The 23290-nt window shown below is 37.4% G+C and overlaps 1 protein-coding gene across 1 annotated transcript; it reads left to right on the plus strand.

The window, feature by feature from the left end:
* Positions 1 to 19382: 19382 nt before the first annotated feature.
* On the plus strand, positions 19383 to 21302 carry LOC149673314 (uncharacterized). The gene is made up of 2 exons (XM_089840252.1): positions 19383 to 19689; positions 19747 to 21302. The coding sequence occupies exons 1-2, from the start codon at positions 19383 to 19385 to the stop codon at positions 21300 to 21302; spliced, it is 1863 nt and encodes a 620-aa protein (XP_089696378.1).
* The last annotated feature ends 1988 nt before the right edge of the window (positions 21303 to 23290 follow it).

Raw genomic sequence — 23290 nt, forward strand, 5'->3', positions numbered from 1 at the left:
ATGTTATTCCAGACCACTCCGCCAACACGACTGTCAATCCCGATCCTTCCTCCATCGAGGAAAGACCCTGTTCCTTCTCGGAGCCCCGTTCTTTGGCCCGAGCATTGGAATTTGTCCTTTTGTATAAGAAAAATCGTTTGTCAGCATCCCACAGTAATGAAATCATAGACATTAGAACACTATTAAGAACCTAGACAAACTATTGCGAGGGGGGGGGGTCTCGCGACATTTTGAGACGAAAATTACAATCCTCATTCGCGTGTGTGATAGGGTTTTTCGTACGTGGCGCCCCCATCGACGAGCGGAGAAACTATTACATTTAAATAAAAAGTGCGCCAAACCCAAGTTGCAATTTCCGTATTTTTGAAATCCTTAACGCAAACTACTATATCGTTAAATTTATGGATTGAAAAAGGTTTTTATTTTCATTTAAGTGAAAAAATATTGGAAAACAAGAGTTGATGTACAATTTTAAGTTTTATAAATATAGATATTTTTAAACAAACCAAACTTTTTAAGTTTTTATTTTAAAACCTAAATATTTGCCCAAAATGGGTAAATATTGCACTGTTCCATCTTGTAAATGTTTTTGAGCAAAGGACAAAATACCTTTCCACAAGTACTATTACTTTCATCATTTTATATTTCATGTTGTATACAAATTATTTTCACCCAATAAAGATTCCCTCTAAGCAAAGTAAATTTGTGCTTGAAATGGCTTAAGGCTTTAAATAGATCCGAATTAAAGCTGAGCCATTACCATTTCGTTTGGGTAAAGCATTTAGGGAGAGTGACTACCACACTATATAGCCATCCGTTTGACCCCTTTCTTTGGACAGTTAATTCTAGTGACTTTTTTTCGAATTAAACCCTACTCGTTCTCAACCAAATAGAGGCGCGAGAGATAATAAAATTGTTTAAAATTCTAATTATTAGTAATTTAGAATGGTTATAGCGAAGGTTTTTAGATTGAAAGCAATTCTTACAATAGTGTGTGTCAAATTGAAGGGTTCTTTTAACAGAAATGACCATTTCAACCTCAATCGTGCAAGTTTCAATTTTATGTTTAGCTACAATATTTGTTTAAATGTACTTAATTCAAAGGTTTCCGATATTGGCATGATATTTTGTATGCCAATCCCGTCATATTTCAACGTCATTGAGTTTTCGAATGCCATGGGTGTCGAGTCAACACATCTTTTTACGGGATCACCTATATCGAAGGAAAAGCGATATTTCGACATATTTCGGTCTTTCAGCAGAGGAGTAAGATATTAAATCATATCGAATAATATAGAGAACGTTTAAGACAACATTTCACGAAGAAATTAACCTTATTCAAATTTTAATTTCTTAACCTCAGTCCAATAATTTATCTTACAATCTTTGAATTGCTAAGTTGTCCTATTTGACTGAAGCAACGTTTTTTTTTCGCGGCAATGACTCTTCGACTGAAGCCGCAGCAACCCTATGTTTTTCAGGTTTGGATATCAATATGTTTAGCGCTACTAATAACACCATTTTTGCTTGCTGCGTCGTTTGCATTATATTTAAAACAGTCACAGTCATTTAAATCATTATACTTCAAATACTTGAAATGTATTTTGAAAACAACAATTAATGTGGGAAGTAAGTTAAGCCAAGAATTAATACGTGAATACAAAATCTACATTTTTTTATTGAAATTTAGATGATGTTTCAATTTTTCGAAATAAGACTTTTCGGCTATTCTGGGCTTTTTGGTTACTCGCAATTTTTAACATATCCATGTCCTTTACTGGTCTGCTGCTATCTAAAATAACGGTACCGGATCGCGTATCGTACGTTGAAGATATCTTAGACATTCTCAAAGATCCCAATCTTGAACTGTATGATGGTAGAGTTCCAGAAGAAGAATGGGTAAGTTTAATTATGCTTTTAAAGCATTTGCCTGAAGGGAAACATAAACAGTTTGTAATTAAAAAGTCCTCTATGCAAAAATATAGGTTAAAGGTGAATAATTATGACACGTGAACTTTTTAACAAGATTCGAAACTGTATTTTTATCTTGCTAATATTCTGAATTTAACTAACGTTACATTATTTTTAACTTTAGTTTGTTCCAATTAAGTCAGAAGTGTTGCCAAGGAAGAAAAATGTTCACGAATTATATAAATTGGAAAACCAAGTAGATAGTTTGTCTTGCTTGGAAGATGACCTGGAAAAGCTGCCAGTATGCTATCTTCATTATAAAACGATGGTCCAGATATATGTTTATCTATTAGATCTATCCGAAAAAACAAGAAAATACATATATGTTTCGAAAAACCCGTATGGATTCATCACGGCACACGTTCCATTTCGTAAATCTCTACATCCCGAAGCGCGGAAGATCTTAAGACATATGTAAGTATTCGAGCCATGGCGACTTCCATATTGACTGTGAAAGAGGTGAAGTTGAAACTCAGTAGCTTGACTAGAATGGCTTTAAGGATTTCGGGTTTAAATACGCCTCAATATTTTTAAACGGAGGCGCGAAACGTAGCTAACGGGAATTACCATCTCCTAAGGCTGCAACTTAGAGAAAAATTTAAACCTTTTGATTTATGGGATTAAAAATATGGACAACAAAATGTAGGTTTTAAGGTGGGTTATGGTTGTAAAAATAATAATATATTAGCCAAATTTCAATTAAATATTTATTTTCATATTGACTTTTTAGTTTAGACTTTAATGGCACAATACCTCCAGACACTAAATTAAACTTAACTCTCGCATCCTAAACGTGTTCGATCGATAATAAAATCTTCGATTCAAGATCTATGAAAATTATAGACAGGCCCCTGGTCTATTATTGAGCACGCGCAAGATCCCTCATAACTTACACACAAGGACTTGGTATCATAATTCCAGTCAAGTTTAGTCTCCGTCCCACATATTGTTTGTTTTATGGCAAATTTGCCACCAAGAGAGTCCATCTACCTTATTTACGCCGTGTCGAAATCCATTCTAACTTTTATGAAGGTTACCATCGGCATCGCTCGTGTTAATAGCGGTATGCAGAGCGCTAAGCTTATCCTCATTAAAATTATCAACGAAAGCAACGAGGAGTAAAGTTAACAGAAACGAATATAATGAGCTAAAGGTTTACATGTCTTTATAGGAAAACGGTTACAGAGCGAGGCAAGGTGGTGTTAGAAAAAGTAACTAATTCTAGGAAATAAATGCATTACCAGGAAAATCAGGTGATTGAATTAATTTCTAAAGAGTAGTAAAATACGGATTGTGTTTAAATTTCGTTAGAAAAATAATATCAGTGCTTCAGTCAACTGGAAAAACTCTAATAGTTTTGTTTTTTAGGCTTGGGCAAACCAAGTCTTTTTAATATAATATCAGAGAGGTGAAGCAACGCTGCATGCGGGCCAACACGCTCTGAGCCCTTACCGGTGTGCTACTTTGGGAATCTCATCTGACCTAATGCTATTCGGGTTTCAAAAAGAGATTTTTAGTCACAGTATCCTTGCATAAAAATTGGAAAAAGCACAAAGCCCTGTTCTATTCTTGAGCTTACGAGCGTCCATTATATTCTACAGACAAGGACCGATTATCCAGTTTAGCCTCCGTCCCTTTAAACGACTTATTTTATTTATAACCGTAGTATTGTTCTGTTTATGACATATCCGCCACCAGGATAGCAATATGCAAGAAATACTCCGCTCTGCCGTTTTATAAAGTCTGGTAAAAATTATTTTGACCCAGACTTACAGAAAGTATGATAGGCTTATGGTTTTAAATTAGTAAAATTATAAGACCAAAATGTTTAACTTAAATATGAAAATTTTTACAATTGTAGAACGAACGTACTCTTCAGTTCCAGAATGTTTTATAAAAGTTTGGACAAAATCCGTTTCGGGGCAAGAAACGCTTTTGTTGAACCACCTAAAGCCTTCGAGGATGGGGAAACTGCGATGAAGATCGACATGTTAGTCTTTCCGTTCTTGATTCTGCTAACTGGGTACTTACTTTCGTTAGTGCAGATCAGTAGTATAGGGCTACATTTCGTACCACGGTAGAGGTATAAAGTAGGTGCGTGGGAACTGGGTCATGGGAACTGGGTCATGGTAACTGGGTCAAGGGAACTGGGTCATGGGAACTGGAGCGTGGGAACTGGAGCACGCCGCCGCCGCCGCGGTGAATCTTCGCGAGTTCCCCGCGAGTTCCTTCCCCCCTCACCCCCGCGGGGTTCCACGCGCGCGCCGCGAGTTCCTTCCCCCCATTTTAACTCCGCGCGCGGCTCTAGTTTCGTACTATTCAATTCCAGGAAAAATTCTATTGTTAAATTCTTACTATTTACTGAGATTTTATACTGAGACTATCCCTTTAGTTTTTTATCCTGAGACTGTCCTTTTAAAGAATTAAGAGGTGTTTTCCCTCGGTAACATCAAACCTTAACCTTTCTGTTTTCATACCTTGCGTGTGACTAATCGGTAATAGGGATTATTTATTCAACAACACGAACTGGCTATAATACGTTTTATTCAATGCCTTCAAATATATATCAGTTTAGTTTTTAAATCATTTACATCGTTTACAATGTAGTTGTAAAGAAATGGTTCATCAATAGGTAGATTAGTACCAAAATCTTTGCGAAACTTTTCAATGACATTATCGTAGTTAATTACTTTTAAAGCTTTCACTAGGTTTTTTTCGACCCTTTCGTTCCAGTCAGTTTCTTCGGACTCGCACATAATATCGTGGGCTATTTTGTTTTGGCAAGAGATATTGTCGCAGCATTGGGTCATCTCCAATAAGATTTCCGTTACGTTTTTCAGAATCGCTTCTCTCATAGTTTCAACGGCTCTTGTTTTTTCGTGTAGCTCTAAGTCTATGAGGGCTTTAATTTTCTTCAAATAATCCCAACTAGATTGGTTAAAGGAAATGCCCCCGCTTGTAGCGTACAAAACGTTGTATTTTTCTCGACATCCTCTCGTGTATTTTCTAATGTCAAATATATGACCTTTCCGGTTTACGAAGCATTCTAGCTTTAAATTGGTAGTAGTTGGATGTAGCCAGACGGAAAACCTCGGCGAATTTCCTTTGAAGAAAGCGTCGATTTCGTTGGAAAACTCCCAAATATTAGACCAAACGTGTTTCTTTAATGATATTTGTACACGAGTGTCGGTACGTCTAAAATATACCTTTGGGGTCGTGACATTACCAACCCAAACTTCTACTTTCTCCGAAATATTGTGAACTTGGTTCATTTTAAAGCGGTTAAGAAATGACGATTTCGACGTTGAGTTCCTACCTAATATAGTTTTTTCTCAAAGTTCAGGTGATCTCCAAAAAAAGAGTAATACGAATGACGTCATATCTAATTCAACCAATCAATGCGCCTATATTATAACTGTTCGACGAATGACGTCTATTATAACAGTTCGACGAATGACGTCATATTTGCCTTAAGTTTTACTCTAATGATACAAACGTTTTTATTGTTACATTGGGGACTATTTGTTACAAACTTCTATTGTTAAAGTTAGATTTTTTTTTTGACGGTCGACGGCATAAGCATTTTCTAATGGCATAGAATTAAGGCGATATTTACAAAGTCACGTCCTGTTCTTATGGAATATTTACAAGTCAGCTATATAAAATATAAATGGAAAGACCTTTGTTTGTATTAAGAAGTGCTAAGCTTATTGGCTGACTTAACCATCTGGGTAGAATATTTAAAAAACTAACCAATTACAAATTATGTACTAGAACGTTTATAGCACGTGATTTTACTGTTACAAGCACTTCTTGGAATCGGATGTTTCTTAGAAATCAGCTAAAGACGGTCATTTAGAGGTCTTACCAAGTTATCTAAAATTTCAATAGAAAAATGGTCAAAATTTTTTAAAAAAGGCTTTTTGTTTTCAACTTGGTTTAAAGTTTTTGATGAAAATGATTTTAAGTACGAGTGCAAAATATAATTTGTGTGGATATAGTGGTTTCAAGCGTGTAATTTTCGAGTAAAAAACCACGTTTGTTTTTGTGATCATCAACTTAAATAAGGAATACATATATTCACATTGAAAGGTAACATTTTTTGCTATATTTAAATTAGTTTTGGGGTGCCTAGTTTTTGAAATGTGCACTTCAAGAAAAATATTGTATAAGTGAACTATCGTTATAAGTTATAAACGTGACAGGGTGTTAGCCACTAAAATAAGATCAATATACATGACAAAAATGGGTAATGAACGAAAAATAAACGAACTCCTCCTCCTCTTCAGTTAAATTAGCAATGTGTATAGAACTTCATCTATTTAGTTGTCTCAAACGGCAGAAAATCCAACCCTTTTCTTATGAAACAAGTCATACCATCCTGTTAACTGGAAATGGTAGCTGTAAAACCCTTTCGCTAGGAATGCGAGATGTAAAACCCTTTTCTCTAGAAATGAAAACAATGTATCTGACTGAGAATTTAAGTTTATTATATTACAATTTAGAATACTTATTATTCATTTCCGTAAAAAAAAAATTAATGTAAAAAAGATACACGAGCCACTTTAGTATGAGTTACCTCTTCTTGGTCTCTAAATGTAAATGATCTACGATTGCTAATAGTATGCCAGCCGGTATTATGCGAACAAAATTCCTCACTATACATATTAAATAAAGGTTTTTTTATGCAATTACTACAGAAACTTTTCTGAACGTCCCAAATTACTTCTACCATCATGTCGTCTCGAGGCACTACTGTATGAGTTTTTACCGCTAGATATTTCGTATTTGGTTCGTCCATATCGCTACAAAAGGCAAAACAGTCTCTGCAAACTCTACGTTGGCATTTCCTTTCACCTTTTCTCCGTGTTTTTAAAAAATAGTCATATGCTATGTGGTGGTACCCATCCAATAAAAAGAAAGGGATGGTAACTCTATTCCTTTGCGTAGCTTGAAATTGAGCAAAAGTCAAGCGATTATCCACTTCGAATTCAATTTCTGATTCTGTGATCCAAAGCCAATTTGGGATTTCTTCGGGATATAGATCTTCTTCGCCCAGGTTCCCTCGCTCACCAATAGCCGCTTTCCAAAATACCCGTTCAGATACTCCCAAAGTTGGAGTGGAACTGTTTTCTTAATATCATTAATGGTTTGCTCCGTATTAGCTAAAACGAATTCCATTGTTACTACTAACGCTCTAACGGCCATGGATCTCAAAGACATGGGTGAACGAGATTCCATATTGATTTTAAATATATGAAGAGATGCTTAAAAGTTAATAACTGAATGTTGTATGTGCCCTTAATTTTTAAATTTCCCCTTAAATACCTACTGTTAATTAGAAAAAAAATATTTGCCAAAAGTAACATTAGGTCGATTGAAAGGTTACTTACCGATAACTGGAATCGAACCAGGATCTTTCGAATTCCATATTTAGCAGCCAATACGCTACAAATCGACCTAATGTTACCTGTGATCTTTCCGTGTGAAACTATAGGTCTATTTTTCCAATAACTACTATCTATACAATGTATGACGGAGGTGATATTAGATTTTGTGCAAAGGTAGTGTAAGTATAGTAAAGCATATATAAGGCTCATTAGACTTCAAAGTTAATTGTTGCATTGAGTCATAATTCCAAGAAAAATCCTTTTATGCCAGAACTTCGAATTAACTAAAACGTCATACATTAAAGAGCTTCATCTTTGGGCTGAGATCATTACTATGTGGGAATGTGATTACGATAAACTGATGGCTGAAAATTCAGATTTTAGGGAATTTTGTAATTCAGTCGAAGTATGTGACCCTATCTTATCAAGATCAGCGCTTTATGGAGGACGATGCGAACCCCTAAAGTTATACTATAAAGCAGATCCAAGTAAAAATGAACGTATTTTATATTTTGACATTATGTCTTTATACCCTAGTCAAAATAAATATGGTATTTACCCGAAGCATTTCCCTGAGGTGATTCAATTCAATTTTGATTATCGGAAAGACGCTTATTTTGGAATCATGTCGGCGACATTGTTACCCCCATATGGTCTGTACATTCCTGTATTACCCTACAGACATAATGGGCGATTGTATTTTCCTTTATGTAAATCTTGTGTAATCGAAGAAAATACTGAACTTTGTAGTCATAGCGATGGTGAAAGGTCAATTTCGGGCGTGTGGTGTACCCCAGAAATTTATAAAGCTATGGAAATGGGTTACAAACTTTTAAAAATATCAGAAGTGCATCATTATAAAGAAACTTTCAAATATGAAAAAGGTGTAAGCGACGGACTTTTCGGTGGTTACGTAAATAAATTTTTAAAGATTAAGCAGGCCAACTCGGGGTTCCCCTCCTCAGTTAAAACCTTCGAAGAAAAGAGGGAATATTTAGATTCAATTTATGAGACTGAAGGAATCAAAATCGAAATGGATGAGGTAACTAAAAACCCTGGTATGAGAGCAATCTCAAAAATTTGTTTGAACTCACTATGGGGAAAATTTGGATTAAATACTAACAAACCAAAGTCTATCATAATAGATGATTATAAAGATCTAATTGGCATTTTAGTAGACGACACAAAAGAACTTATAGATTTAAGGCCCCTAAACGAAGAGCTATGTTTGTTAACGTATAGTTTTAAGGATGAGTTTCAACCCACATATTATAAGGGGAGCCCATATGTTGCCAGCTTTGTTTCATGTTATGGTAGATTAACTCTTTATGAAACACTTGCAAAGTTGAATGAGCGTGTACTTTATATGGATACTGATAGCGTAATCTTTGTTGCAAAAGAGGGGGACTACATACCCCCCACCGGTATTAACTTGGGGTGTTGGGTAAACGAACTGGGAGAGGAATCAATTTTAGAATTTGTTTGCAATGCTCCAAAAAGTTACGCCCTGAAAACTACAGACAACAAAACTATCGTGAAAGTAAAGGGCTTAAGTCTTCAAAATCGAATAAATGAAAATATTGTAAATTTTGACTGCATATTTGAAAGTATTCATAATCAATCGAAAAGAATTAAAGTAGCCGTTCCTTTTAATGTACGTAGAGATAAATATACGGCAACAATAATAAATAAAAAAATGGAAAAGACATTTGGATATACATTTAAGAAGCGCGTAGTTAAGGGTTTTAATACATTTGCATATGGTTACTTAACAGAGACAACTCAGGATGAGTAGATCTAAAAAGAATGTACATTTTTCACCAAATGTAACTGTGTTTGAAATACCTATCGAAGATAGACGTAATTACGCCCTTTACGATGCGCTAAGGTTTAAAGATCGTATTCGAAAGGTGGAAAAAATGTTACTCAAAATATATACAATTCGAACTGAGCAATAAAATATTCGAGTGTTGAATTTTTTGTGTCATTTTAATTACATTTATTAACCATGGCGTGTCGAATAAAATTTGTGGCGCCCTTTCAGATGTTATGCGCAGGCTCTAGCATGTGTGGTAAATCATCGTGGGTTTTTAATTTATTAAGATATAGAACATGCATGATTAGTCCAAAACCAGATCGGATAGTTTATTGCTATTCAATTTACCAAAATAAATTTGATGATCTGAAAAGGGAAATCCCTGAAATAGAATTTTTGGAAGGGTTACCTCCGAATAACGAAGAATTTTGGAATAGAAATCAAAATAACCTCCTGGTGTTGGATGATTTAGCTTCAGAATGTGGTAATAGTAAAGAAATAGCTGATATGTTTATTAAGGGGAGTCACCACTATAATACCAGCATAATTTTAATTACACAGAGCTTATTTAGTAAAAATAAAGAGTTCAGATTGATTAGCCTAAATTGCGTTTATATTTTAATATTCAAATGTCCCAGGGATTCATCGCCAATACAATTTTTAAGTAGGCAAGTTTTTCCTAGAAAAAGTCAGTTTCTAGTGAAGGCCTACGCCATTGCTACAGAAAAGCCGCACTCGTACATTTTGATTGACTGTCATCAAGCCACGGATGAATGTCTACGAGTTAGAACAAATGTCCTCCCTCCAGATGGAAATATGTACGTATTTATCGACGAATAAGAAAGAGTGACGGCGCATTTTTAATCTATTTAATACAATGATTCTGCCGGTCTCACTTCGTAAGAAATACCCCTACCTAACTTTGCTTAAACGAAGCAATAAAATTCAAAGAAAACACATTCTAAAAAACAGTACCAAAGATCAATTAAAGACGCTTTGTAATATTTGTTTTAACATTACACACGGCGGGATACCTTTGACCTCCAAACTAAAAAATCATTTAAAACGTCACAGGAGAGTTATAAGGCTATTGGCTCAAAAGTCTTTGCCATTAAGTAAGAAGCGTCAGTTGATGATTAATCAATCAGGCGGAGCCTTTTGGCCAATGTTACTGGCTAGTATTATCCCTAGTGCTATCTCAGCTATAAAAAGTTTAACATGAAGAAAATGGTTTTGGTGCCTGCCAATACCATTTTGGACCCGGTGGATAAAGAATTATCTGAGCTAGATCAAGAAATGCATAACATTCTTCGAAAGTCCGGGTCTACAGAAACTAAACTTAGAGAATACTTGGAAACCCTGCAAAAATATTTAAATATGAAGAAACTAGTACGACCCATTACCGTAAAAACTGTATCGGCACCTCCTACAACTTATCCAGCGCTACCTTCTACCCCGGTGGTTTCTACTTCTACCGCTACTTTACCCATTACTCCGAGCCTAACAGGAATACACGCAACTACCCCCATTATGCCTATCGCTTCTGCACAGGGTTCCACCATTTTTCAAGCACCACCTAGCGGGTCCACCTTGACATGGCAGCCATTTACGGCTACGGCTATAGCGGCTAAGTCTCCACCACCCAAAAGAAAAAAAACTCTACGTAAAAACAGCGTGGCTCAATCATTAGATGAATTTAAAAAATTTCAAGAACTATATTCGCCTCTTCATTCTAAACGTAAAACCAGAAAAGATAAAAAAACTGTTGTACCCACTACACTATGGAAAGAAAAATTTAAATAAACGTTTTTTTATTGATTGCAATATTTATTTTGATGTTTCAACAAATGATTACATAAAAACAATAGAACCAAAGCTTCATTATACATTAAATCATTTGGTTTATATAAATCTTGAATAATAACGTTTAGATTATAACCGTAACAGGCATTAACTAGATAAAAAATACAATGTAAACCGCATGTTAAAGATAATGGATATTGAACAGGTACAGGGTTTATAAACCATTCTTTAGCGTAGACATAAAGATCGCTAAGATTATAATAAGAGGGATCATTTCCATAAGAATCAAAAAAGTTCCCTACATTATTATTTACATATATAGCTAACCAATGAAGTCCTGGACTCGATGAAGGTTCCGTATTTAGACAAAAGCAATATTTAGCTTGCTTTGGCGGTAATGGTTTTTGATCGAAAGCAAATACACCGAGGAAAAAAGGTCTTGTTACAGGTTCACACGTTAAAATTTCGATTATTTCCACCGTATTCATTATCCCGATGGGTTATAAATCACGGTACGATCTTTAGAAATAATAATTTCAGATTCAAACTCGGCGTACACTATTACAGTTACGTTATGGACTAGCGGAGATTTGAACTTCATAGATATTCTTAGGCTTCCCTGTTTGTTTCTTGACAAATGTTCAGCGCCCGCTTGATCTTCCGGTGTAAGATCGAACGCGTACAGAGCGTTACCCTCTTTAAATTCTTCGAAGGTAATACAGTTTCCTTTATTACTTTTGAACAAATCCAAGGCCGTATAGTTTGAGAGGTACTCTCTGGAATACTCGTTAACGGCATAGTGGGGTGTAAACGGAGGATTGGGATATGTTTGATTTCCAATTGTTAGTGCCAAGTAGCTTAAATTAAAATGATTGAATTCAAAGCTATTCAAATCTAGGGCTCCATTAAAGGCCGTTGTTCTAACTAAGCCGATAACTTCGCGTGATGGTTGTCTTTCCATAAAGACATTTTCTCGTATAATGTCAGTGGAACCGCTACTGATGGAAAAGTATTTTAACACTGTTCTGTTAATTGGATAAATTACATTGTGCTTTTCGTGTACCATCGCCTGAGCTAACATAATCTCATTATTTATTTTAATCTTTTTTATAAATAATGTAACATCGTCAATTTTAATTTTAAATTTAGGATTAAGTGCTGCTGTAGATATAATTGCAAATTCATTAACTGACTTTATGAAGCGAAACCGTACATCAATATTATTAATGAGAAATCGACTCATTCGACATACATCCAAATGTAAATCACCCAACATATCAATGCGTTTCGATAGGGCAGCCCGATCTCTTCGTTTCAGCATTCCATTCTTGTCGTTGTTTGACGCCGGTAAAAACATTTTACTAGCGTCCACAGGGTCATCTTTGTAATACATTTTTGAAGAAAGATAAGACTTTTTGGCACTTGTACCATAGTTTAAATGTGTTTCAAAAAATGCCAAATATGGGTAGGCATTCGTTGGTGTATTAACTTGCGTATCTCCAAAAAATACGTCAACTTGACTAAATAAAGATGCGTGTAATAAATTTGTAGGACCAACGTCCTTGTCTTGGGAAGTTAAAGAAGATCCATCCTCCTTAACTAGTTTGACTCGAACTTGCAATAAGGTTTTAGACAAATCCATAAAGACGTCATTAGATCCAGGGATAAAAAATTCAATTGGTCCATCATCAGAAAGCGAAGCCAAAGCTTTATACATAGCATAATCACTATTTTCTATGTTGTAATTTGTTGGTGGCTCCGCGAACAAATCCAGTTCAGACATCATTCCTTCAACCATTGTTATTTTTAATCGAGAAAATCGGTTTTCGTTCTTTTTCTCTTTTTTGATCGCTTTTTAGGCTTCAGCTTTCTGCGAAGTCCTTGGCCCGTTTGTTGTTGAGCCAAGTGTTGGCTAGCCTTTTGTAGTAAATTTGATCCTGCTTCGCTCAAATTTGATTTCAATGATTCTCTTAGGTTTCTTCCTGCTACGAGATCCCCTGCTATTCTCGACCCCGTTCTGAGAGCTTCCCTACCTAACACTTTACCTGCTGGTCGAAATATCGGTGTAATATATCTAATTAAACTTTTGAAGATGCTTCCGAGTCCGTTTCCTCTTTGAAATACAGGCCCCCGGAAGTGATTAAGACCATTTCCGGTTTGGCTTAAGTAGTAGTTTAGATATATGTTACTTCGTGACATGCTTGAGAATGAAATGAAGTTTTATGACGGACTTGTTTAATTTAAACATAATATTTTCTCCGAAATCTGTCCTCATATCATTTCGATCATTTCAAATGATGGACATCTTAAAGGGTAATAATCAATGTTTTGAAACCTATGTACAGCTAAGCTAGAAGATTTATCATTTATTATTGGTATAACCCTCAGAAGAGGGGCATAAACGTCACCAACCACTTGTGGTAGAATTAAATTTGTATAAATATACAAACTAGCCGTACCCTTGTCTATATCGGCAACACTTTTTCCAGTTTGATCCATAAGGGGTCTATCCATTTGGTCCATGTGAAACCCTAATAGTCTACCTAGACCAGACTGATTTTTGCTAAAACACAAATAATAGTTATTTTCACATTTTACGTTTACTTTTCCGTCGGGATTAAGCTTAATTACAAAATTACTACTGTGTTCTCGAGGAATTGCGTGGCGCATTGCTTCAATAACATTTTCAATGTGGTTATACTGGCCGGGTTGAATTTGCAGAGTAATTTCCCTTGGATTCGTTGGGCCTTTTCTTTTTCTTATATGTAAAAAATTATTGGAACTATTTAGTTCTAAAGGATCGTCTTTCTTTCTTTTAATCAGTTCTTCGGGAAAAGTGTATCTCTCTTTGATCCAATCCATGAAGGGTAAGCCCAAGATTTTACCCATTTCTTCCGGTATTTGAACTTCATATCCATTTTTAGCTCTCAGAGCGCAAAAAGCCTTCTCATTGTCATCACTGTAGGTGATAAACATATAAACCGACCGTCGTATTTCGAGGGGTATGGTATTATTAATAGATTTAATTAAACTCTTATAAACATCGTATTCGTCTCCACGCAAGTTTCCCGCGACAAGTTGTATCTTATACTGGTCCCAACTGTTTTCAGTATAGTCATGTACTCCAGCATTGAAATATAAATACTCGCCGGATACATTATCCCAGGCGTGGGGTAAAAATGCTTCGGCAAGCCCCACATGCCAATTACCAACTAAGTTTAAAGGAGCTGGTAACTGAACTTTAAATTGAGATTGCGTGTTATCCGGAAAGACATTCATAGAAGCCGAACTTACGAGTGTAACATAAAATGAATCGTTCGACATGGTTAACTAGATTAAAATGAACATTTATTTATTTGCCAATAGACATATATCAGTAGACTACTTTTTGAAGTTCGCATTCGTAAAAGGCACCTCTTATTTCTTCGTCGTTGTAATCTTTAACTACGTAACAAACTGGATTTCTGTAAAGAACTTTTGATACGGTAAATATTTCCCTCGTCCAATAACCTTTATAACCCTTTTCGAAAAGAGGTTTACTCTTTGACAGTCTGACAAAATCACCAATCTTTAACTTTGGGGGTTTAGCAGGTTTTTGATTGCCATACAAACGCTGCCATACTAAATGTTCATTTTCGATATTAACATCTTTTGGAGCGAAACCAATACTTGAATGCGTACTAGAGTTATAGGCCTTCATGATTTTTGGCAAACTACCAATATAATTATATTTTTTCGTTCTTGTAAATAGTTTGAATATTTTATCCTTTAACGTTCTGTTAAATCTTTCAATAACACCGCACTTTATCCTTCCAACACTTGTATAGAGTTGAATACCCTCTTTCTTCAAATATTCTTTAAACAATTTTGATAGAAATTCACTGCCTTGGTCAACATTAATACGCAAAGGCTTTCTCTCTTTGATCGCTTTCTGAAATGCGCTTAAAACTTCTCTACTAGTTTTATTATTTAAAGGAAAACTCCAGGCATATTTTGAGAATACGTCTATTATAGTCAAAATGTATTGAAAACCTTTGTTATGCTTTTTGATACGTCGTAGATCAATTAGATCGCATTGAAATACTTCATCAGCTGTTGTAGCATAAGTTTGATTTCGAGGGAAGTTTATTCTCCTTGGTTTATGAATAGTGTATGTGGGTTGAGACTGAAGCCAAGTCTCAATTTTTGTTCTTTGAAATACTTTTTACTCCTTGTTTCAATTTATTTGCGCTTCCGTAACTAAGAGGGTTTTCAGAATCGTAATATACTCGGCTTAATTTTGATTCCATTGTTATTGCTAAGCTTAAATTCTATTACCCTATTCCTTTATTTAGAATTGATTTCACTATAACAATACAACTGTATTCATACGCTATAAGTTATCACCATAAGTCTATGATACTCTCTATAAGTATGGGTCTATAGAATATATGCCAAAAGCATTAATCACTACGTAGATAGTAAGAATTTAACAATAGAATTTTTCCTGGAATTGAATAGTACGAAACTAGCGCCACGCGCGAAGTTAAAATGGGGGAAGGAACTCGCGGCGCGCGCGTGGAACCCCGCGGGGGTGAGGGGGGAAGGAACTCGCGGGGAACTCGCGAAGATTCACCGCGGCGGCGGCGGCGGCGTGCTCCAGTTCCCACGCTCCAGTTCCCATGACCCAGTTCCCTTGACCCTGTTACCATGACCCAGTTCCCATGACCCAGTTCCCACGCACCTACTTTATACCTCTACCGTGGTACGAAATGTAGCCCTATACTACTCAGATCATCCTAACATTGAAGAAGTTAATTGGTTCAAGATTCTAAAAAGACTTCTTGGTGTCGTACCGACGATGTTTCAATCGTCTAGCTTAATTTAATTTTCTTCGATTTGATTTTTTGCTTCATGATACAAAACTTTACTTGAATAATGATTTAAAGTTACAGATTGCCTATTTAAGTTTAAAACCTGACTGAATAACTGTCAGTAACTGATGATCAACGCGCAGCCCAAACCACTTTACCCAGAAGGCTGAAAATTTGCATAGACCTTATACTCTTAAAAAATAAGATTTATTTTTCCAATCCAAAGCCTGCTGCCAAATATCCTACACACCGGTCTTATGGCTTTTCGGCTTCAATTTGCCGCCATTTTCATACTCAGATGGCCCTAGAGCCCATTAAACCAGAGTGTCGTATTGTAACCGCAGTAGTTGTTTTAAGTCTTAGCTAACTCGCAGATATAAAGCTTTGTTATATTACTAGAATTAAGAGGCTAAAGCTAGATTCCCACTCGACGGAAAACACGACGGAAACCCGGCAGAAAGGGGTTTGACCGAAAAATCTTTACGCCGAGCCCGACGGAATTTCCGTTCTGTCGGGCGTAAGTTGTGTTCTATTTTTTCGGTCGTGTTAGGCGTTACGCCGAGCTCTCAGCCAATTGGATTTGTAGATAGTGACAATTTTATCAAAGTCATTGGAGGAAAAAGGCTTCACAATAGTCTCGAAGAAGCTTTTTATCACGAGACAACATATTTCACTTTGGGGAATGATGGCAGAATTTTAAAAAACCAGGACCACGAAAAGCGCTATGAAAAAATTTTGCGGTTCAACGAAAATGGTCTTGTAATAAAGGTGCTACGAGAAAGCTCTCGTCGCGGCGAAAAAGTTAATGAATTATGGGTTGATGAAACTGGTAATTTTATTGACCAGAAAAGACTGAACAGCGGCATTGAACGCTGCTTGCAAGTTAATGATTTCGGTGTTGTCACGAATTTATTCAATGCAGTAGAAAACGTTTCAAAGGAAAAAAATCCCAAAGCGAATATCGTAGTTAACGAATCTGGGTTTATTGAAACCAAAGAAAAAGCTTCGTATTGGGAATGCAGTGACATTTGCAACGTTAGAGAGCGGACTATTTTTAAAGTCATAGCTTTCATTAACCAGGCGGCAAAGGCCAGTGATAGCGTCTTAAATGAACTTTTTAGTTCTAATTTTGATGTTTGCTCCTACAAAAATAAGTTTTGCCAAAAATCCGTTGTCAAATTGCCATTGGACGATTCAGATTTTGAAGTGAAAGTTCTGCCGTATCTTGGCCATTTTTCCTATTGCTCTCAAAGCGAGGAATGCCAAAGTTACTTGAGAGCCTTCAGAGAATTGGCTCCGCACTACTCCGGGATTAGAACTATTTTAAGTAAAATCTACTCTGTTCGAGCGTTGCTTAACGCTTTATCAACATTGACTGATGAGATTGATCATGGTGATTTCGAATCTCTTCAAAATGTTATACCCAAAATGAGAAAAATGGTTGAGCCGCGTAGCTTCAAAATGTCGAATGCGGAAAACGAGGCGACAAAAGGCAATGAGAACGATATAAGGCCTTCTCTCAATGAGAGTGAAATCTTGGCTTTCTACAATAAACAATTTGCTACAGCTGAGCGTGATACGAATGAATTTCACGACACATCTTGCGATTGTTGCACTAGATTATTCAAAAATTCTGATTTGAGGACCGTGGAAAAACTGGCATGCACTTCAGTTTTTGACAACCACGCTTTTCTCATTTTAAGAGCTGGTTTGCTATTGAAAAATCCTGACTTTAGAGAAATGGACATGCTTTTATGCCCGTATTGTTCTAAAGAGTTGCGAAAGGGAAAAATTCCAATTAGATGTTTCCTTAACGGCTTGGGAGTTGACGTCCCTCCGACAGAAGTCACGAGTTTGAACATGTTTGAAAAGGCCTTAATTCAGCTTGTGAAGGCATTTCACACTGTGGTCCGGTTAGGTACTAAAACTAATTCCAACATGCAGTTTGGTGCGGTGAAAGCTTTGAAAGGTAGAATCATATACTTGCCAATTCCAGTCCAAAAAAATTCGGATATGATACCAGCATCACTGCCTAAAGATCACGAATTGCACGTCTTGGTTAATGGTCTGCCCACTAGTGACAAAAAGGTTTGGCAAAAAATTGTTCGCCTTGATGCTTCGAAAAAGGCCGTCGCTAAGCTGAAAAAAATTAATCCCCTGTACAAAGACACTGATATTACTCAGATCAATGAGGATTATATTTATGGCACCGAAGAGATTAACGGAACTATTGAACACGAAAATTCATTAACTCCCGATGAATTAATGGCAAAAACGGATCCGCTGGCGCTGTTAAACAACCTCGACGAGGTCAATACAAACGGCTTCACTACAGTTGCAAAAAATCCGCAAGCGGAATCGCACCAAATCGATATCGATGTTATCAATGATGGTCAGATCGAATCAAATCTTTCGCCAGACGACCGTTATAAAATTTTAACTCAACCTGAGGCACTGTTGCGAAAACTCTCAAAAGATGAAGTGAATGAGCTGTACGATCACTATACAATTCACCCGGTGAATGTTCAGCCGTCAAAAGATTTGTTGGCTTCTTTCCAAATGAAGCGTGTCGAAGCCGAGCCTATCAGTAATTATGACAAAATTCTAGACTACATGTCATTCGTGCACTTGTTCCCAATGGCTCGCTATGGCAAGCACGACGAAAGACCGTTTGGGAAAATGACGGAAACTGAATACCGACTTTCTCGTCTTTTGAACGCGAATCCAATGTTTAGAGGAGATTATGCGTTCATGTTCCATTTATACCAAGAGGCCGAAATGAAATCAATATACAGTAGTTTGAATTACGTTCTACGAGTGAAAAAACCCATGATCGTATCTGTCAATAATTTCGTGAATCAAGTTGAATCTCGAGATTCGGAGCTCGAAAGTAATTTAGCGAATTTCATGGGCCACATTCGAGGAACCAAGGATTATTGGTATAAAGTTCTGAAATGTGTTTTGGCCATGATTAGAGAGTATGGCCCACCTACTTAGCTTTTAACTTTTAATCCGGCCGAATACGATGACATTGAACTTCACGACCACCTACTACGAGTGAATGCTGACGTCCCAGGGATCGAATCTATGTCGGTGGCTGAACTATTAAATTTAGATCCTCTTAGCCATAGTTTGCATTTTCACAACAAAGTGAAGTCGCTCCTAAACAACTTTGTTCTATGTAAAGAAAATCCGGTTCTTGGTCCGATAGCGCATCATTTTGTGCGCGTCGAGTACCAATCCCGAGGCTTAGCGCATTACCATTGCTTGTTGTGGGCTGAGGTAGCTCCAGTGATTGGTGCCTCTTTGGCACTAGCTATTTTGGAGTACGTGCAAAAGTATGTCACGTGTTCAATCCCAAAAGCTGCTGAAAGTCCAGAACTTTACCGGCTAATAAAAAACTTTCAAACACATAAATGTTGCAGCAGTTGCTACCGAAAGGATAAGAGAGGAAATAAGGAGCTGAAAGTGTGTCGCTACGGTTTTCCTCGAAACGTAACAAACGTCGCGACTCTGAACTCTGTTGAATCAGTTACGCGTCATCGTTAAATGAAACGAAGCCAAAAACGTCTGTACGATTTGCCCAGATATGAAAACGAAGTTTTTATCAATGACTACAATCCGGCTTTACTTTTGGCTTTGAAAGCCAATATGGATTTGCAGTTTGTCGCCGATTCCTCGGAACAAGTGGCGATATACGTCACGTCGTACGTGACAAAGGGAGATCGGGCTGAAATGGATCAGTGTTTCGCTGAGTTGGCACACGAAAGCTTGTCAAAAAGATTGTTCGCTTATGGACTGAAATCTTTGACAAATAAGTCGGTGGGAATTTACGAAGCTTTGGACATGATGTTGGGTCAGAAATTGTTTCAAAAGTCTGACAGCACCAAGTTTATTAACACTAACGTGAAAGAAAACCGATCCAAAATTTTGAAATGTTACAAGGATCTTGCACGCGTGAGGGAAACTGATCCTGAAAGCGAAGACATTTGCCAAAAAGGGTTTGTGGACGACAAGTATCCCAACAGACCCGATAGCTTGGAAGATTTAAGCTTGCGAGAGTTCGGGCGCATTTACGATTGCGTAAAGTACTCGGAGGTAGCCAAAAAATCTGAAAATGTAATCGAGTTGAAAAATAACCTCGGTTTAATGAGAAAGAGGATTAAGCCATACATAATAGAACATTACGTTCACGACCCAATAGAGGAACCAGAAAAGTACTGCCACGCTCTACTAATTCTGTTCAAACCATGGCGAAACGAGACTGAGTTATTGGGCGAGTTTGCAACCTTCGCTGAAGCTTTCGAAAGCTCATTATCAACGCTAAAACCCATGAGAGAATACCATGAGAAATTCTCGGTATCCAAAGAAGTTCTAAAGAAACGCAAAGCCTCCGAAAAAGCTAAAGAGATTTCCGCGATTTCGGATGCAGAAAGCTTTGACGATGAAAATGCCCTTCAAGGGAAAGAAATCGTCGTTGAAACAGAAAATGCGATGCATGATGTCGAAGCCGCTATGGAAATTGATTTCGAGGGCACGACACTAGACCAAGTTGCGTTACTCAACAATGATCAAAAAAGGGTTTATGATAAAGTCATGGATCACTTCACTCAAGAGGGAGGAAAAATTGAGAATTTCTGCCACTTTGTATCTGGTCCGGGCGGCACTGGAAAGTCCTTTCTTATTGCTACTATCGCCAACGCCGTTCGACGTCACTTTAAAAATGCCGGTACCGTCGCCATAGCCGCTCCCACGGGCTTGGCAGCCCTTAATGTCAACGGCGTAACGTTGCACAGATTACTTATGTTGCCAGTAGAACATGGGCGTACCGCGGAATACCATTCCCTCAATTCCGAAAACATTTCCATTATGAAACAAACTCTTGGAAATTTGAAACTCTTGATTGTCGATGAGATTTCTATGGTGTCTTCGGTACTACTAACTTACGTTCATTTGAGGCTAAATGAATTTTGGGAAATGAACAAGCCCTTCGGCGGTGTGGTTTGCGTTCTTGTTTTTGGAGATTTCTTCCAATTGCCGCCTGTTCAGGGTAATCCTGCGTTTTTAAAAGTCACTTGCCAGGAAGCTAGACTAAGATTTAATAGCATTGGAGGCACTGATCTTTGGAAATATTACTTCCAAAGATCAGTGCGGACGACCGAGTTTATGGCGACCTTCTTAACCGAAGTGGGAACTGTTACAAAAGATGACATTTCAACCTTAGAAAGTAGACTAGTTACGGGAGGGAACAAAATTGAGGTTGCTATGAATCTTTACCTTAAGCTGGTTAAAGAAGGATTTCATCCCATCTGTTTGATGCCGAAATTGGCCATGTGCGATAAATTCAACATAAAAATGCTAGAGGAAAGTCGTCAGAAAGTTGAATGCGTTCAATGCGAAGACAAACTCGTTGATTACGACAAAAATTACCAAAAACATTGTCAGGAGACTCAAAATGTTAGACAATGAGCCGTCAAAAACTGGGGGTTTAGAGAGCAAGCTGTATCTTTGCGTTGGATCTCGAGTAATGGTTAGGAGAAACATCAATTTTGAAGAAGGTGTTATTAACGGCACCATGGCCATTATAACGGGATTCCAAAAGAACGACAGTGGGAACATCACTGGTATCCGTATCAGAGTAGATCGGGAAGCAAGCGACGACATCAATAAGCCCGACTTTTTAGTCGAGAAAATGAGCGTCAAGTTCTTGCTAATGACCAATTTATACGTCAAACGAACGCAACTTCCGGTAATCTTGACATATGCCATTACTATACACAAAAGCCAGGGAATGAGTTTAAAATGCGCGATTATGGATTTGGGATCAAATTTATTTGGAACTGGCATGGCATACGTCGCTTTATCTCGAGTGACTTCCTTGGCCGGTCTCCATCTCTTGCAATTAGACCCGAATAAAATTATGGCAGATGGACGAGCCATTGCGGAGTATAACAGGCTGCGTCAAACACACATACCTGATCTTCCACTTATAGAAATAGTCGGGTCGGAAGGAAAAAGAGGTACAAAAAGGCCGACGTCGAGGTGTATTTTAGAAGTTGAAGGAGAGAGATCTGATGAAACGGCAAAAGAAAGACCAAATAAAAAGAACTGACTAGGTCGTCAGAGTATGGACATTTTTCCCTTGAAGGGATTTGAAAATGGAGATGGAGTAACGTGCTACTCAAATAGCGTTTTGCAATTGTTGTTACTGATTCCGGAATTAAGGAACATTATTAAAAAGCACAAAGGATCTTTGAGCGATAAGCCCATTTTGACTTGCCTTCGTAACACTTTTGAGCATGTTGAAAATTCCAATGAGAGTTTCAGCGACGATGGTTTCAATTTGCGAACGGCTGTTGGGTTGCCTTTTACCCACAACGAACAGCAAGATGCTAGTGAATTCTTATGGGTTCTCTTGCCAAGACTTTGCGAAGAAATGGAAACTCCTGACTCTAACGCAATGCGGGAACTATTATGGACAAAGTCGCAAAACGTTACCAAATGCCCCAGCTGTCACCTGGAAAAAAGTTCTGAAACATTATCCAAAGCTGCATCTTCACTCTTCCTTTGCCAAACCTCGGTAAAATTGATTGGAAACTATTAGTCCAAAGGATGAGACCAACAATGATGCCATGCGGAACTTGTAAACGCAGAGAAATTGATGAACGTGATGTATTGATTTCTACCGGTAAGTACGTATTTCTGTGGTTTCCAAGAGATACTGTAGTAAATGGTCACCCAATTAAGATTTTAACCAAAATATCGGGATTCGAAAATCAGAAAGTGGTTTTAAACCACATCGTTTACAAAACTAGGGGCGTGATCATTCATAAAGGTTCTTCTTTAAACCAAGGTCACTATCTGAACTTTATTCGAAAAGATAACACCTGGTACGAGGTTAGTGATACAACAATCAGCAAGCGAGACAGATTCGTCAGTAACTTGACTGACGTCTCAATCATCCTTCTAGAGAAAGTCTCTCTTTTTTTAAAGAGAACCCAGCAAAACTGGCGTTGTACACGGTCATCAACAAAAAGTGAATGAATGAATGTTTTATTGACCTTTTGAAAACAATCCCTTTTAAATCAGGGAGGAACACTCTTGGTGTTCACAGGTCCAGAACAATACAAATTACAATACAAAATAAAATACAATACAGAAACCACTAAAATATTTACATTTAAACTAATGACTATGTACATCAACGAAGTGCAGAACAGGCTAAGGTTGGCATTGTCGGCGCAAAGTGGCCCATTTTTGGAGAATCGATTTCGTTGTTCCTACCAAATCTACGTTTAGCCCCTCGCCAAGCGCCAGGGTATCCTCGATCGTGGGCAACCCAAAGGTCCTAAACGGCGCCCTCGCCAACTCCAGGGCTGGACATTCCAAAATAACATGGGCTATGTCCTCTTTGACCGCGCCACACAGAGGGCAACTAATTACCCCGTTTCCAAAAA

Source organism: Phalangium opilio, unplaced genomic scaffold, assembly GCF_054372755.1.
Source record: "Phalangium opilio isolate 3A_F unplaced genomic scaffold, DU_Popi_V2 ptg000053l_1, whole genome shotgun sequence".
In the NCBI taxonomy this organism is placed as follows: domain Eukaryota; kingdom Metazoa; phylum Arthropoda; class Arachnida; order Opiliones; family Phalangiidae; genus Phalangium; species Phalangium opilio.